Source organism: Typopeltis vanoorti, chromosome 7, assembly GCF_054136105.1.
Source record: "Typopeltis vanoorti isolate ZY-2024b chromosome 7, IOZ_Tvanoo_1.0, whole genome shotgun sequence".
Taxonomy (NCBI): Eukaryota; Metazoa; Arthropoda; class Arachnida; order Uropygi; family Thelyphonidae; genus Typopeltis; species Typopeltis vanoorti.
The window spans coordinates 59,430,731-59,447,077 of NC_143555.1; the positions used below are offsets into that span (position 1 = coordinate 59,430,731).

General features: G+C 36.0%; 1 protein-coding gene across 1 annotated transcript in view; it reads right to left on the reverse strand.

The window, feature by feature from the left end:
• The window catches only part of LOC150104708 (fat-like cadherin-related tumor suppressor homolog), a 281,975-nt gene that overhangs the window by 19,286 nt on the left and 246,342 nt on the right, over nucleotides 1-16,347 (reverse strand). The window contains exon 7 of the mRNA XM_090395612.1: nucleotides 10,497-10,710. Within this exon, the coding sequence (XP_090251738.1) occupies nucleotides 10,497-10,710 (214 nt within the window). The remainder of the gene's footprint in view (nucleotides 1-10,496; nucleotides 10,711-16,347) is intronic.

Genomic DNA, 16,347 nt, shown 5'->3' on the forward strand with positions numbered 1-16,347 from the left:
TTTCATAATTGGGGTTACACACTTTGGTAAGAGACATTTACTGGGCATCTGCAATACCCACATTCATCCATCTGCTCAGTAAAAGATGTAGCGTGATTCGATGCTCCATAACACAGCTTTCCAAGCTTCCATGTTCCACTGTACACACACTTTGCACCACTGAATATGACACTGCATACTGGTTTGAGTAATGTGGAGCTTGCATATTGATGAAAACCCATGTTGTGAGTCTTGGCTCTGAATATTTTTGATCTGATTTGTGTTCTAGTCGATGCCTAGAACTCCACATTCAATGTGTCAGCTGATGAAGGGCAGGTTTTACATATTTTTCTTCATAGGAAACTATGGTCATGTTTGGTGAGTCATCCACTGCAGGTAGCACTTGCAGTTGACCCTCCCATCGCTTCCATCTCAGTATAGTATCACTGATTGTTGACCTGGGGTGGCCCAATTTGCCAAACAGATAGGTGCACGCACACACACATTTTATGTTGGGCACATACACAAGATGTTGGTTGGTCAACCTATAGTACATTAGTACAGTGTATGGGAGGAGCTTTGAAAAAGGAGGAACTTGTTCATGTTAGATTTGAAAGCCTGTGCATCATATTCCTTGGGAAACACATAGCAGGGGAGGCTGTTCCAGAGTACAGCAGCAGGAGGAATGAAGGAGAAAGAAGAGAAACTTGTTTTATCAGTATGTAGTTGGACTGTGAAGGGGTGTTGGGTGGCAACTGCACATTTCTGAATGGATTTGGTAGAAAGAGAGTAGAGAGGAGGAAGGGTATATGTTAATGATTAGAGTGCATATGACTATAGGGTGGGTTGTATGTAAAAAATGTATTGCGTATGAATATGAGAGGATAAAGGCATTTGAAAGGTTGCCGTTTTGTAAGCAAGCAAGCATGCTGGAAAAGAAAAACAAGGGTTGTCTCCATGAAAAGTTGCAGAAATAGTCACATGTGAGTACATTGGTAATGAGTAGAAAATGTTTAGGCAATTAGTTTGGCAAGTGAAAAGTAAATTAAAGATACCAAGAAATTATATACTTGGCTTAATCCGTTATCAGAGTGTAAGCAAACAAAGTTTGCATCCGAAATAGGGCAACTCATACATAGAAGCTAATGACTTCTATACACCTTAGTATTTACTTAGTATTCACTTGCCTTAGTATCCCATAATGCAAAGCACATATCATTATGGATATGTATAATGCTATGCAATATGGGAAGGGTCACTACTCAGACCAATTTCAACCTTTATTGGGGTCTCGTCAATGGGAGTCAGACCCGGAGGTGATAAACTTGAAGTAATGCCGAAGCCATATTTTCATATATGAGTTGCCAAAAGGTGTCACACCTTATTAATAAAATACTTTGGATTAGAGACAGTTGTTGGAAGTTTTCCCACTTGGTTGTAATATAAATTAAAGATACCAAGAAATTATATATTTGGATTAATCCTTTATGCAGGTGTAAGCAAACAAAGTTTGCACCAGAAATATAATCAGGACTGGGGACAACTCATATAGAAGCTAATGACTTCACAAGGATCAATACCCAGACTAGTTTCGACCTTTACTGAAGTCTCGTCATAGAACAAGTTTTTGATGATAAATGGAGAGGCATATGCTGCATTTTCACAAGTATGTGGGTCATTAGCATACAGTGAATTAAATAGGAATGTGGAAAATGACTCTCACTATTATTATTATTATTTTTGGCAACTCCAAGGAGTGGACAGACTCATCGAGGGAGGCCCTAACATCATGTCAAGAACAACTATTCAACATTCACACAGTATCTATCATACCTCGCCTTGAACTCATTCATGGTCATAGCACCCAAAACAGACTCTGGCAGTTTATTCCACTCATTCACCACTCTCCAAGTAAAAAACCTAGCTCTAACACCCCTGCTAACCACGTTCTTGCCCAGCTTCCATGTATTGGCCCCTAGTCCTACCCAAAAATACCTCCCCCCCCCAAAAAAAAATATCTGGATTAATCTTATAGAAACCCTTCAGTAATCACACAGTAATTCAACTATATCAACTGATTCGTTTACCTCCCTATCATCGGCATTCTTTAAAATCATTTTGCCATATACATTTTTTCTTTTACTTGCAATATATCAAAAAACTGTTTGGGATTCTCTTTAACCTGCATGGCCAATGTTCTTTCATAATCCTTTTTTGCTTTTCTTACCACACTCGTTACCCTTCTGGCCTGCTCCTTATACCGTTCATGTGCCTGCCGGTCACCTTTCTCCTTAAATTCCCTCCATAGTTGTTTCTTTTTTTGTAGCTCAAGCTTAATGGTGTTATTCATCCATTTAACCCCCAACTTGATTTATTATTCTGACTCTAGGTAACAGTCAGCCATTGCTTCATGCAAACACTTTTTAACCGCCTCCAATGCACTATCAACTTCTAGCCCTTGCAGTTGTACATGCCATGGCACTGAACCAATCAAACTCCTAAGCTTGTCATACTTTCCAGCCCGATAATTCCACATGTACCCTGTCTTAATTGAAAATTCCACACCTTTAGCCACCTCCCAGGTCAAGACCCTATGATCACTCTCACCAATTGGTGGCAATGTGGTCATATTTGTTACAGCCAAATCCTCAGATGTACTTACTAGGTCAAGCACTCTCTGAACCCTAGTATTTTCCATTACATGCTGTTGCAGTTAGTTATCCCTTAATAACCGCATAAAATCCAATTCCTTCCTCTCTTGTGTCCTCTCCTCCTTCCGATCAACGTTACCATAGTTGAAATCTCCCATAATAATTACCCTACTTCCACTCATTTATTCTATTTGCTTATGCATACTATCTCCACTATCTATTCCATCACCTGGTCTATAATAGCACCCAACTGTATATTTTGTTCTGCTAGCCACAATCTCACACCAAATGGCCTCAAATGTGCTCTTTTCTCAATCCTGCAATTCAACTTCTATTCTCCTTGGCTGTAGCTCATCAGCTATCATGAATAACACTCCTCCCCCATTTTATTCTCCCTGTCACTCCTGAACACACCATACCCCCTCACATTCAATCCCACTATCTGTGTCATCTTCTGTCAGCCATGTTTCACTAATGCCAATAACAAGAAGCCGATTTGTCCCATCCCTATTTTGATGCCTTATTCTAACTATCCCATTCTGATTCGTGGTGTTTCCTACTCACTTGGGCATATTGCGCACATTCACACACTCAACTGTCTGCATATCTACTTCCCCCTCCCCCCTTAATAACTATAGTTTCCCTCTTTTTTAAATAACGAAACCTGTGGTGCGTTCATAATTAGAAGAAACACACGTATAAACCACAGTGAAAATTATTTAATTGTAAATATTTCATCCTAAGTATCTTAGGACATCATCAGTACAGTATTTAAACAAAAATTAGGAATAACATACAGTTAGAGCACATGATTACAATAGAATCTCATAAAAACGTGCATAATGTGCTAAAATAGTACAAAAAAAAAAAAAAAAAAAAAAAAAAAACGTTAATTATTTAACACAGCTTTGTATGATAATTTCCCATACTTTAGGAATAGTAAGAACGTCGTTGCGGTTTAGGTTTGGTCTGTGTAGTAAGGCTTCAGAACTTTCTTTGTATAAACGCTCATGTTTAAATAAAGATCTATGTAAAGTTTAGCCTTTTCCCAATGGATCCTATGGTTTGGATTTTCAATTCCGTGTTGAGAGAGGCCAGATTTCTGCGGTTTAAGAAGACGAATGTGGTCTTGATGTTCCGAGATGCGTTTCTGAACAGACCTACCTGTCTGTCCAAAGTAAGATAATTTGCATGAGCATGGAATCTCATAAACACCAGGTAACATCAAGGGTGAGAATCTGTCCTTAGGAGAAGGTAATAAGTTGTAAATTTGGTTGATAGGTTTGTAAGTAGTGGCAAAATTGTATTTCTTCAAAATTTTATAAAGACGTTCTGAGATGCCTTTAACATAAGGTATGGGAATCCTATGCACTTCTTCCTGTCTGGTTTGATGTATGCAGAAGTGACTGATGATTTTTTGAGTTGTTTTGGGATTATATCCATTTAGGATGGCTGTATTTTTGATAACTTCTAATTCCTGGTTTAAAGATTCTTCAGAGGAGCAGAATTTGTGTGCTCTGGAAACTAGTGATTTAATAATGCCAGATTTCTGAGATGGATGATGAGCAGAAGAATTGTGAATGTAGCGACCTGAGAATGTAGGCTTGCGAAAGACGGAAGTGGCGATGGAACCGTCTTCGTTTCTTTTGATGTGTAAATCCAAAAAAGAGATACCCTGTGGAGATTCTTTTTCTAACGTAAAGTTGATGCGATGATGAAGAAGGTTAATTTTATCTAGAAACAGTTGTAATTCAGGTTCGGGATGATTCCATAGTGCAAATACGTCATCGACATATCTTAGCCAAATTTTTGGTTTGCGTTCAAAAGTGAATATTTTTTCCTCAAGGTGTTCTAGAAACACCTTGTTTACAAGTTATATCAAGATTCTTATCTAACCTTCTCCGCCCTCACATAGGCCACTCTGTCTCTTCAATCAAAAATTCTACTGAGTTTCACACAAAAATTAAAGACATTCAACTATCAAAAACTGACTTGTTAATCAGCTTCGACATTGTCTCCCTCTTCACTAACATTCCCCATAAAGAAACAATAGAATTACTAACTCAAAAATTTCCGTCTGATATAGTTGAATTGTTCAAGTTTGTTATTGCATCAGGTTACTTCACCTGGAAAGGTCAAATTTACAAGCAAGAGGAAGGAACAGCAATGGGATCTCCTTTATCACCAAACCTAGCAAATTTGTTTCTAGAACACCTTGAGGAAAAAATATTCACTTTTGAACCCAAACCAAAAATTTGGCTAAGATATGTCGATGACGTAAAGACAATTTTTTTTTTCTGCTGAAAACCTGAACCGATTATTAAGAGCCCATGAAGAGATACAATTGATTGCTTGTTGAAATTGTCTTTCACATACACTAATATTGCAGATGTGACAATAAACTCTGGGGGTCATCAGCACTGCTTACTGTGGGATGAAGCAAGCTCAGTGGATGAATTAACTTTGATAGCAAACATCTGCACTCTTAAGACAGAGCCTTGAGAAACACCCTTTTCTTGATGACATAGCCAAGATAACATGCTTTCCATGTGGACTTGAAAGACTAGGCCGTTTTTAAACATTAAGCATTTTATTCAAGTTTTTAATAAAAACAGGAAGGAGTCTCCTGATACCAAAATTAAAGAAATCTTTTAATATGCTATATCTCCAGGATATGTCATAAACTTTTTTCCCATGTCAAAGAAGATTGTTTCATTTCAAAAATGCATCTTGTATACATTTCTAAATGGAACAAATGGTTCAATGTTGATCAGTGTCTACAAAAGCCATATTGTGTGGCAGAAAGAGGTCTGTTCTTTCTAAGTACCATAAAATCCTTGCATTTATCATTTTTGCAAGACTTATATAGACAGTTGGTCTCAGACCAATAGTTTGATAATTGTTTGCTTGTGCTGAGATCCTTTCCAGGTTTAGGGATGGCAATGACTATTGGCTTATGCCTAGAAACCAGAAACTCATCCTCTGTTAGTATTCTGTTGTATAAGAGAAAGAGATCCAGAGAATGGAAGATGATGGAAGATGTTTTATCATCTCATAATGGATGTCATCAGGACCTTTTGTAGTGGTGTGACAGAATCGAAGAACTCTTTTTAGTTCCACCTTAATGAACAGCTGATTGATGTAAGGCTCTAGAGCACTGGTAGAAAAATTTAGCTGTTGTTTTTGTTATTTATTAGATCTCACGAGGGTCAAAGACTCATCAAGAAAACTCACTCACAGAACTATGTCCTTACCTCATTCCAGCAATAGCCTTTTGTTCTACTCCTGTCTCTTTTAATTCAATGAAAAAGCTTTTCTACACTGATCTAGTAACAGCCTTTTACCAATCTAATGTCTCAATCATATCATCCTTTCTCATCCTATCCACTAGGTTCTGCAAATGTCGTTCCTTTAACCTTTCCTCATATGCAACATTCTGCAGACCTGATACCTTACTCGCTTTTCTCTGGGCCTTTCCTTATGTGTCATATTCCTTTTAATGTACCACTATGCATAGTAGTCTGTATGCATCCCAATCAAGAAAAATGGAACCATAGCCTCTACTTCCTAACGGTGTCCTCTTCATCACTGCTAAAATTTTCTATGATATCCTTACAATTTTAGTAATGTAAATCTGAAATCTCAAGTCCTTGTTGGCCATCATTCCCAAATCTCTTATCTCTGCCTTTTGTAAAATATCCCCAACAGATGTATATTTCTGCATTCTACCCATGACTTCCAAATTTCAAATGAAATTTGGAGTAATTTAAAAAACTAAGGATGAATATCAAGGTGGCTATAGAAGAGTAAAAAATGCAATGACTGTAGAACAGAACTAATCTTTAATGTACACTAGTTTTTATATAATGTCAGCTTTCTGTTGCATTTATATTAAATTTGTCTTCTCCTTAATGTGTCACGTTCAAAGGACTATCAGAGCTAAGTAACTTGGCTGCATCAATCCTATCTATACAGTCCACTGTATCTGTCAAAATATATATTCTCTAGTCGATTTATCTATTTTGTGGCATGAAGGAATAATTATCCAGGAGGAATAATTTACTACAACCATACAAGAGTGACTAATTTGCCTTCAATTAAAATACCATCCTTTTAGAGGTTCCATGCATTTCACATAACAGATTAACCCAGGTGTTCCTATTCAAAGGACATAATCGATAATGACAGAGCTATGAAGGCATGTTGTTGGCGTTGTTGTTGTTCAAAGTCAGTTTTTTACAATGGTCTTTGAGGAAATCATAAACAGTTGTATTCATTAAATAAAAGCTTATCTAAATATTTTGTTTGAATTAATGCATTAATGGAAAATGCAATTCGTAAATTTCAGTAAAAATTTAGTAAATTTCATAAAAATCCAATAATAATATTATAACGAATAATGAATTTTAATAGAAAATAAATTTCAAGAAATTTTGGGAAAATTTCGAGAAAAGGGCAAGGTTAATTATGCAGCTGTTTGTAGACGATACAAAATTTGGTTCATCCCACAGCGCCAGTTCTGCTTACCAAAAGTGGCCCACTGGGCACTCACATCCTTTCGTCTGGGCTTCGAGTCAAGCAAGCCGGACTTCTCACCCATTTAAAGTTTGAGAATAGGTTGAGGTCGTTTCGTCCCCAAGGCCTCTAATCATTCGCTTTACCGGATGAGACTGATTCCCTTGGCCTTGCAGGAGGACTTGAATAGATTGCATGAATGAACAGGTAGTGGAAATGTCAGTTCAATGTTGCAAAGTCTAAGGTTTTGAAATTTGGTAAGCAACGATGGGATGAAAAGTATATGCTTGGTGGGGAAACTTTAAAGGAGGCAGAGGAAATGAGAGATCTGGGAGTGGTGGTGGTGGACAAGGTCCTGAAATTCAGGGGCCATATTGCACAAGTTGTGAAGACATTCCATCAGATAATGGCAATGATGGAATTGCTGAGTTTTCATTGTGATGAGGATATGTTGGAAATGGTCCAGAGAAGATCTACAAAGGTGATCAGTGGTCTTTGAAATGTAAGTACAAGGACAGATTGAGAGAATGTAAATTGCAAAGCCTCATGAACAGGAAGAAGAGGGTGGGATATGATTGAGACATATAAGATAGTGTCAGAGGTTGTTATCAGGTTGACATGGAAGAGATTTTTCATAAAATGTGTGTGTGATAAAAAGATCTCCCAGATGAGTCTTTGACTACATGAGGTCTTGGGGTAATAATAATAATAATAATAATAATAATAATAAAATGAGAGAGGGGGGGGGATAGAACAAGAGGCCATCGCTGGAAACTGTATAAAGAGGATGTGAGCAGAGGAGTGAGGAAAAAGGTTCTTTGCATGGAGAGTAGTTGGTGAGTCGAATGCATTGCCTGAGTGTGTTGTGAATGTAGACACACTGAATCATTTTAAGGCATGGTTGGATGAAGATTGTGTGCAATAATGTGTACCACCTATGATGAGGCTCTGATGAAACTCTGAAGAAAATGCTGATTGTTTCAGCTTTGGAGGTATATGGTGAAATTGTCTGCAATGACAGAAAAATAAGAACACTATGGTGGCCACAAGATGTTAATCCATATGTGGCCTGATCAAAGTTCTGAAGACATATTGGAAAGGTTGTGAAGACATCTCAGAGAAATGCTGCAATGTTGAGGAGGACATCGACCATAAATAAAAGAGATAAAAGTGTGGTAGTTCCATTTGTATAAAACTCTGATCAGACCACATCTGGATTTCTGTGCTCAGATCTGGTCATCGGAATTTAAAGAAGATAAAGTCACCTTTGAGATTGTGCAGAGACGGATAACAAAAATGATATCAGGGCTGTACAATGTTGATTATCAGGAAGTGAGGGAATGCAGTCTAGTGAATAGAAGACAAAGTTGAATAACAACTGTAAAATTAGGTATGAAAATCAGCAATAAAAAGACCAAAACTATGGAAATAGGCAGGATCATAGAAAACTTCAGCTTTATTTTCAGTGGAGATCCTATAAAGTGGCAAATTTAATTTGGAAATAGACAATAGAATAACAAAGCTGGTATGGTGGAGAGCCAGTTGAATAAATTTATATGGAATAAGAAAGAAAATTAGCCAAAAAAACACGAAACTAGCTGTATCCAAGACAGTGTTCAAACCAGTTTTAAGTTATGGATCCAAGAGTTGGGTAGAAATAAAGCACTTAAACAATGACTAGAGACCATGGATATGAGATTTCTGAGAAAAATTAGAGGAGTGAACACATGGCAAAAACATATTAAAATGAAGACATTAGAAAGGAACTCGACATTGTTAGCATTCAAGAATGTGTGAACAGAGCTAATCTAAGGTGGTATTGGCCACCTTAGATTAGCAATTCAATTTTTAGAAATATTTCTTGTATTAATTAATGATATAAAACATTTTCTTGATGAAAAAGGAGATATTTATCCACAATTGAGTGATAAAAGATGGTTGTTACACTTATCATTTTTAGTAGATTTCTGTACGAAATTAAACAATTTAAATTTAGAGTTACAAGGTAGAGATAAAAATTTAATTGACATATTAAGTTCAATAAAAACTTTCCAACAATACTTACTTTTATTAAAGAAAAATATAAATGAATAAATGAAACTGCGAATTTAGACATCTCCCATATTTATTAAAATTTTTTGAACAAAATCAAGAAATGCTTCGTTTAAAAGAATTTATTCATGAAATAGAATTAGTTGAGGAAGAAATAAATTCAAGATTTAAAGATTTTAATAAAACTGAAATGATTGTATCTTTTATCAATAATCCATTTCAAGAAAACTTGAGCATCACAGAAATTTCAAATAAAATTAGTGGGCTGTTTGATATAAACCAAGCTGAAGTAGAACTTGAGATTATAAACATTCAGAATAGTTTACATTTAAAATCAATACACAGTGAAGTCATTTGGAAGTATGCACATGAAAAATTCCCAATATTAACTGATATTGCATGAAAAATTCTGTCGTGTTTCGGATCAACATACTTGTCAGAATCTGCTTTTTCAAATATGACCGTCATAAAAAATCAATTAAGAAACCAAATTAAAAATGATCATTTGGATGATTGTCTGCAATTGGCCACTTCTTCATATCAACTTGACTATGAAAATATTGCGAGGTCCAAACAATGCCAAATTTCACATTAACTTTTTTTTTTTTTTTTTTTTTTTTTAAATCAACCAGCATTTCCTGTAACTTGCGAGTTTGTAATCAATCTGTTGTTTTTTCTAACTTTAGTTTTCCAAAATAGAGAAATAAATATTTTATTCCAATATATATATATATATATATATTTTTTTTTTTGTTGTATTAAAATAATTAAAAGTGATAAATAAATTTTTAAATACACAAATAAAGTTTTTAGTTGTGTATTTTTTTTAGTTGTTTATTTTTAGTTGTTTATTTGTGCATAATCAGATATCAAGTTGGGGGAACGTGATCTATATAAGAGTGTAGATCGCCGAATAACTTATATATAAGAGAGTAGATCACAGAATAACTTATATATAAGAGAGTAGATCGCTGAATAACTCTTTCCTAGAAAAGTAGCTCGCATAGTAAAAAAGATTAAACACCACTGACATATGATATTCTATTATTTTGTTAATTTTTTTTGCGATAAATATATAAAAATGAATACTGCATAGTTTTCATGTTCAAATTTTGAAAATATTTGTTTTTAATATATGGATATTTGCAGGCAACTTCCTTATGGTGAAAACTAAAAATCTTGATATCTCATAAATGTAATAGCAGTATCTAGGGACTAAATGGATCACTATAGAAACTTCACATCTAGAAAAAAAAATTGCTGAATAAATGGGAGAAAAAATAACTGTTCTTTACTTACCAACTATAGAATACCACAACTGATCACCATCTTGATCTTCAGCTTTTACTAAGGCCACTAATTGGCCAACACTGTCACTTTCTGTGACAACAATATGAGAATCCATATCCTTAATAACTGGAGCCCTACGGGAAGATTTAGGAGATGACTGCACTTCTAGAGCAACCCTTGTTGTTGTGAAACGTGGTGGCTGCCCACCATCTGCTGCTTTCACCTGATAAAAAAAATGCATCTGTGCATTTTCATAAGATTAATTTATAGATGCTATTTAACTTAATATAAGAACAGCTGATTTCTAAACAACTAATTTGTCAGATCTGAATCCCATGCCAGTGCTAAACTCTGAATCCTCTCTTCATAACCTACTCAGGATGACAATTCCTTTCCCACACTTTGATGCATTCATTTGTTGCCTTTACTGCTCTCCTAATTCTGTTAACTACTCTAATCTCTATCTCAGAAGGTAGATAATATTCCTCAAAGACTTCAATGTTCATAATTCAAACAGACTTTTCTAAATTAACTTCACATTTCATGCTGAGAGAAGTGTTGAAGTATTTGTTTTCATTAATAGTTGAACACAAATTTTACATCAACCAGAATACTAGATAATTTGTTACCCTGGACCTTTTTTTAACCAGCCCATCTTCCAACTATAATGCATATATCAGCTTTCCTCTTGATAATTGAAGCCATAACTTTATCCATATTTCCTTTTCTAAAGATCAACCTTCAACCAGCCAAAATTGGCATCAATCTTCTGGACTACAACAGCACCAAGCAAGATGAAATCATCTATGTGAATTGTATGCCTGTTCACCATGATCTGATTACTATATCCACTCTCCTGGCCTAAAACTTGCTCTGACCAAATAACTGAAACTAATCTTTACTTAAGTAAGACTTCAATCACTCCACACAAAACCTGGAACATTCCCTTGTGATATGTCATCAAAGCCATATTGACATCAAGCTTATTTATTCCCCCATATACCTCCTGCTCACAATTAAGCTATTCTCCTATGTCCTCTGCACTTCAGTTTCTCATGATTTCACCCTGATGAGGTTGAAACACACTTATAAATTGTTCACTGAATATCTCAATAATGTCTTCTACAGCAGTTACCATTCTACCAGTTTCATCCATTAATAGCAACATACCATAATCATTCTTCCTTTCATTTGCCACATATCTGAAAAACTCTTTAGGGTTTTTCTTGGCCTGATTTGCTAATTTTCCCTCTTTATACTACTCATGCAATTGACTGCTATACCATTATTCATCTTGCGATGTCTCTACAGTTTCCTCTTTTTTCAAATTTCATGCTTAATTCCTTTATTCATCAATTTGACACCTACTTTATTCAATATTTTGACCTTTGGAATACATTCTCACAATGGTGTTGTTAAATATCTTTCGATCAGTTCCCATGCAGCATTTATCTCCTGTCTGCTTAACACCCCATTCCATGCTATAGCTCCAAGCAGTCTCCTAAGTTTTTCATAATCACCAGCCTTGTAATTCCACATATATCCTTTCCTCAAAGAAATCTTCATATGGCTAGTTGCAACCCATGTGAACACTTCATGATCACTCTCACCAACTGGAGGGATGTGCAAAACCCCACTCACAATCAGATCCCCTGATGAAATGATCAGATCTAAAACTTTTGAATCTTGTGTGCTCTCCTTTACATACTGCCTGAGATATTGGTTTTCCTTATTCCCAAATGCTATCTCTTCATTCAAATCTGTATTTCGATAATTAAAATCACCTATAATAATCACCCTTTCTGTGTTCAATAATACAAGTTGCTTATACATTTCTTCATCACCACCCTCCATATTCCCTGGCCTATAGCACCCTCTGATTAAATATTTCTTCCTATCAACCTCAACTGCACTATTTACATTTTGCATCTCCACTTTGTGTGGACATAATTTGTCTGATATCATTTCCTCACTTCTTATCCTTTCTATCCTCGCAATAAACATCCCACCTTTCCATTTCTATCAGAATATCATCCTTATCCAACAATGTTTTTCACTTATTTCAACAATTTTGGGACAAATAAAGTCAATCAACAAAACTATTTCATTTTCCTTATTTCTGATGCTCCTGGCATTTGTAAATAAACACAGCAATTCATTTTTAAGTCTATAAGCAGTCCTATCCATGCCACTTGTAGGTTGTGATTTCCTCACACCTTACCATTCCCAATTGCTTTTATCATCTCTTATCCTATTCATCTCTTCAGACTCAGCTTTTCAAAATCAGACTCAACTACTGCCCATACATCCTAGGCCATCCCATTCCCATACTGACCATCATCGTTATCATCATCATCATACACACATTCACTACTACTTCCGACATCCACTCTTCTTATACCGGGTCTCCCTGTCCACACTGACTCCCCTTGTTTCTCTGTCCATCTTGCATTCTCGTTTTATCATTATCACTCAAAGCACCACAATTCTCATTTAAATCAATCAGTCTCACCAGTTCCTCTCTCCTGGTCTTTTGCTTCACTTCTTACTGATGCTATCACTACATTCCGTACTCTCAAATCCAGTGTGCCATCAAATTGCTGTTCCAGGTAATTATCTATTAATAGCTACATCTACATAAATTCTTCTTCCATCCTATTGCATCTATTTATCTTTCCAATCTATGTCTCCATACTTATGCCATAAACCATATAATTATATGGTTTATGGCAACAACTTATATATTTTGTTCTGTCATCCTCTACTCACACTGAACTTGAAAATGCACTGTCCCTCTGAACTATACACTCTTGTTCAACAAAGTGGCTGAAATTCTTCTGCTATCATCAATATCCCTTACATTATTTCTATAACTATCAACTAATAACAACACACTACTATTAATCAAGGCTTCCTGATGCTGAAAATTTTTGGCCAAGTCGAACTAACTAATACCAAAAACTTGTCCCACTTAATTATGATGCATCTGGCATTCATATACATGAAATGTAATATCCCTGTGGTTGCTAAATTACCTTTACATCTTGTAATGAGCATTCCATTCCAATTCAAGATCAAGAAACTACATTCAATAATCTTTGATCATTCCCAATCTTGCTTATTTATCTGGGACGGAGGAAGGTATAGTCTATAATTTTCCTGCATTTCCAATCCTCATAGAACACTTTCTCCAGAATTCTAACTTTAAAACCATTCAAATGCAATCCATTACACAAATTCCACACTATTCCTCCTGCACATGGCTCTTTTTCTCAGTTCATTATAACAAGGTAACAAATTCACAATCAGTACTCTCTCTCTCCCCTCTTTTATATTTTTTGCTTCTTCCATAACTCTTTTCCAAAACAATGAACTCTTATTTTCGCTTGTTATCTTTGCATTCTGATAGCTTCACTAACATTCTTAATCTTACCTTCACATCCAGGGAAAAAAAAAAAAAAAAGTCTTTCTGGAACACTACAATTACTTTTATTATTGCCCTTCAGAATTTGGCATTCATCAGCAAACAACTGAACATTTACTGACAAATAAATCCCAATATGATTAAAAATTAGCAGCAGTCCTAATACAAAGTCCTGTGGCATGTCAACTGACTTCTTGATTCTTCCCCATCATCTTTTATTTTATTTTTTTATGCTGTTTTTATCCACAAAAGATTATACGAGGTGTGGCTATTAAATAACGAGACAAGGTGCCTGTGAATTGTGTACTCGTAGCAGTGGGATGAGCTTATGCCGTGAATGACCTTCAAGATTCTAGAAGCAGTTGAGATAAGCATTGTTCACTGTCTCTCGTAGTTAGTCTGTGGGCGGTTATAAAAGAAACACGTATGAAATTGCTTTGTCGGAATAATGTCTAACCAGAAGATCAGAGGGTCAGACAGTTAACCAACATTATTACCTTGAGGTTCTGGCCAAGCTGAGAGAATGAGTGAGGAAGAAGAGACCTGATCTATGGAAGAACAATGCTTGGATTCTTCATCAGGACAACGCTCTAGCCCACAGTGCACTGTCTGTAAAGCAGCATCCGGATTATAAGAAGATCCCAGTGTTGGACCATCCACCTTATACACGGACTTAGTTCCATGCGACTTTTACCTTTTTCCAAAGTTGAAATCCACATTGAAGGACACCCACTTTCAGTCAGTGGATGAGGTAAAGGAGAAAATGACAGCACTACTGAAGCAGATAACACCTGATGACTTGCAGCACTGCTTCCAACAATGGAAAATTCGTATGCAATGGTGTATAGATAGAGGAGGGGAGTATATTGAAGGGAATAACAATTAAGTTGTACAATTGTAATAATAAACCACATTTTTGTAACCAGTTTCATTATTTAATAGCCACACCACACTAACCTATAGTACATTTTGTATTGTTGGTGGGCTAAGGATTTTTTTTTTTTTTTTTGCTATTTTTATGAATTATATATATATTTTTGTATTTATTTATTTATTTTTTACATAGTCCATAAACCCTGCTCTAGATACTAAACATGGAACTTTTTCAAGCAACTTCAAGCCTCCAATAAGAGGGATGGTGGTCACACTGGGTGATGAAATTCATCTTACACCTAAAAACAATCACAAACATGCTCGGAGCAGGATTTGAACCCGCAGTCTGTTGGATGGAGAATAGGTATGCTAATCATTCGGCCAACCAGGCTAGCAAACATATTACTTTTTGATGTCATCAGTCCATCAGCCATCCTCTTATTCATATCACCAGCTACATATTCATGCTTATTATCATTATCATTATTATTATTATTAATGTTGTTAAAATTAATTCTGAGATGCTATAATATTTTAAATAAATGCAGGCAATAATAATGGGTGTCATGCTTTTACATTAGAAATAATTAACGAGAAGCAGCAGGAGGCACTGAACTTTGTGTGAACATCCAAACCTAACAGAAAAGCAATGCACAATATACAGTCTCTCACTGTCACGTCAACCTGCACATCCATGTGAGGCCTGTTTAGCAAATGGAGCTCAAGTGAACCAGCAAGTATTCCCACTGCAAACGGATATCACAGTTAGAGGGAATACCAACTAGATCCACTAGTGGTAGGTGATTTTTATCAACTGATGAAGTACCACGAGCTGGCTTATCAGAGGCTTCTAGTGGTGAAGTCCATGCTTGGCTTCCACAGCAGGGGTCCTGGTTATCTTCTCCATGCAAGGCATACCAAACATACTTAGATACTCAAAACATCCTCCATTTTGAAGGTATATCAGTCAAAATCATGGTACTGGAAGCTAGCCACCAGATAGTACATGGGCAAAAACCTGTCATAACAAGTCAGGAATCTTCCAATCAACTGGCACATAATCCTATTATCACATACTCTGCTAGATTCTGCTAAAGATGGAGCTAAAGTAGTGATATTTGGAAGATACTCCTGAGGCCATGTTACTTTCAGTACAGTGTCATGTAGAAAAGAGTTGACCTCCTTTAACTGCATGTCCCTGCTTTCTTTCTATCTAACCATAAATGAGGCAATAATGAATCACACAAACATTGACAGCTGCACCACTAAAACAAATCTGCCACAAAACCAATTAAAAAAAAAAAAACCTCTCACATTACTTTACCAACATTCATAGCATAAATACAAAACACGAATGATATTCAGCATCACTTACAGTCATCCAGATAAGACCTCCTCCTCTACAGAAACCCAAATTGCAGCTATATTATTATTATTATTATTTGACACCTCCAGGGAGTCCGAGGACTCATCGAGGGAAGGCACGCACTATACAACTCTCCACTACTCAATCCACCAACTGACCACAACTACACCAATGCCATCTACCGCCGACCATCACCA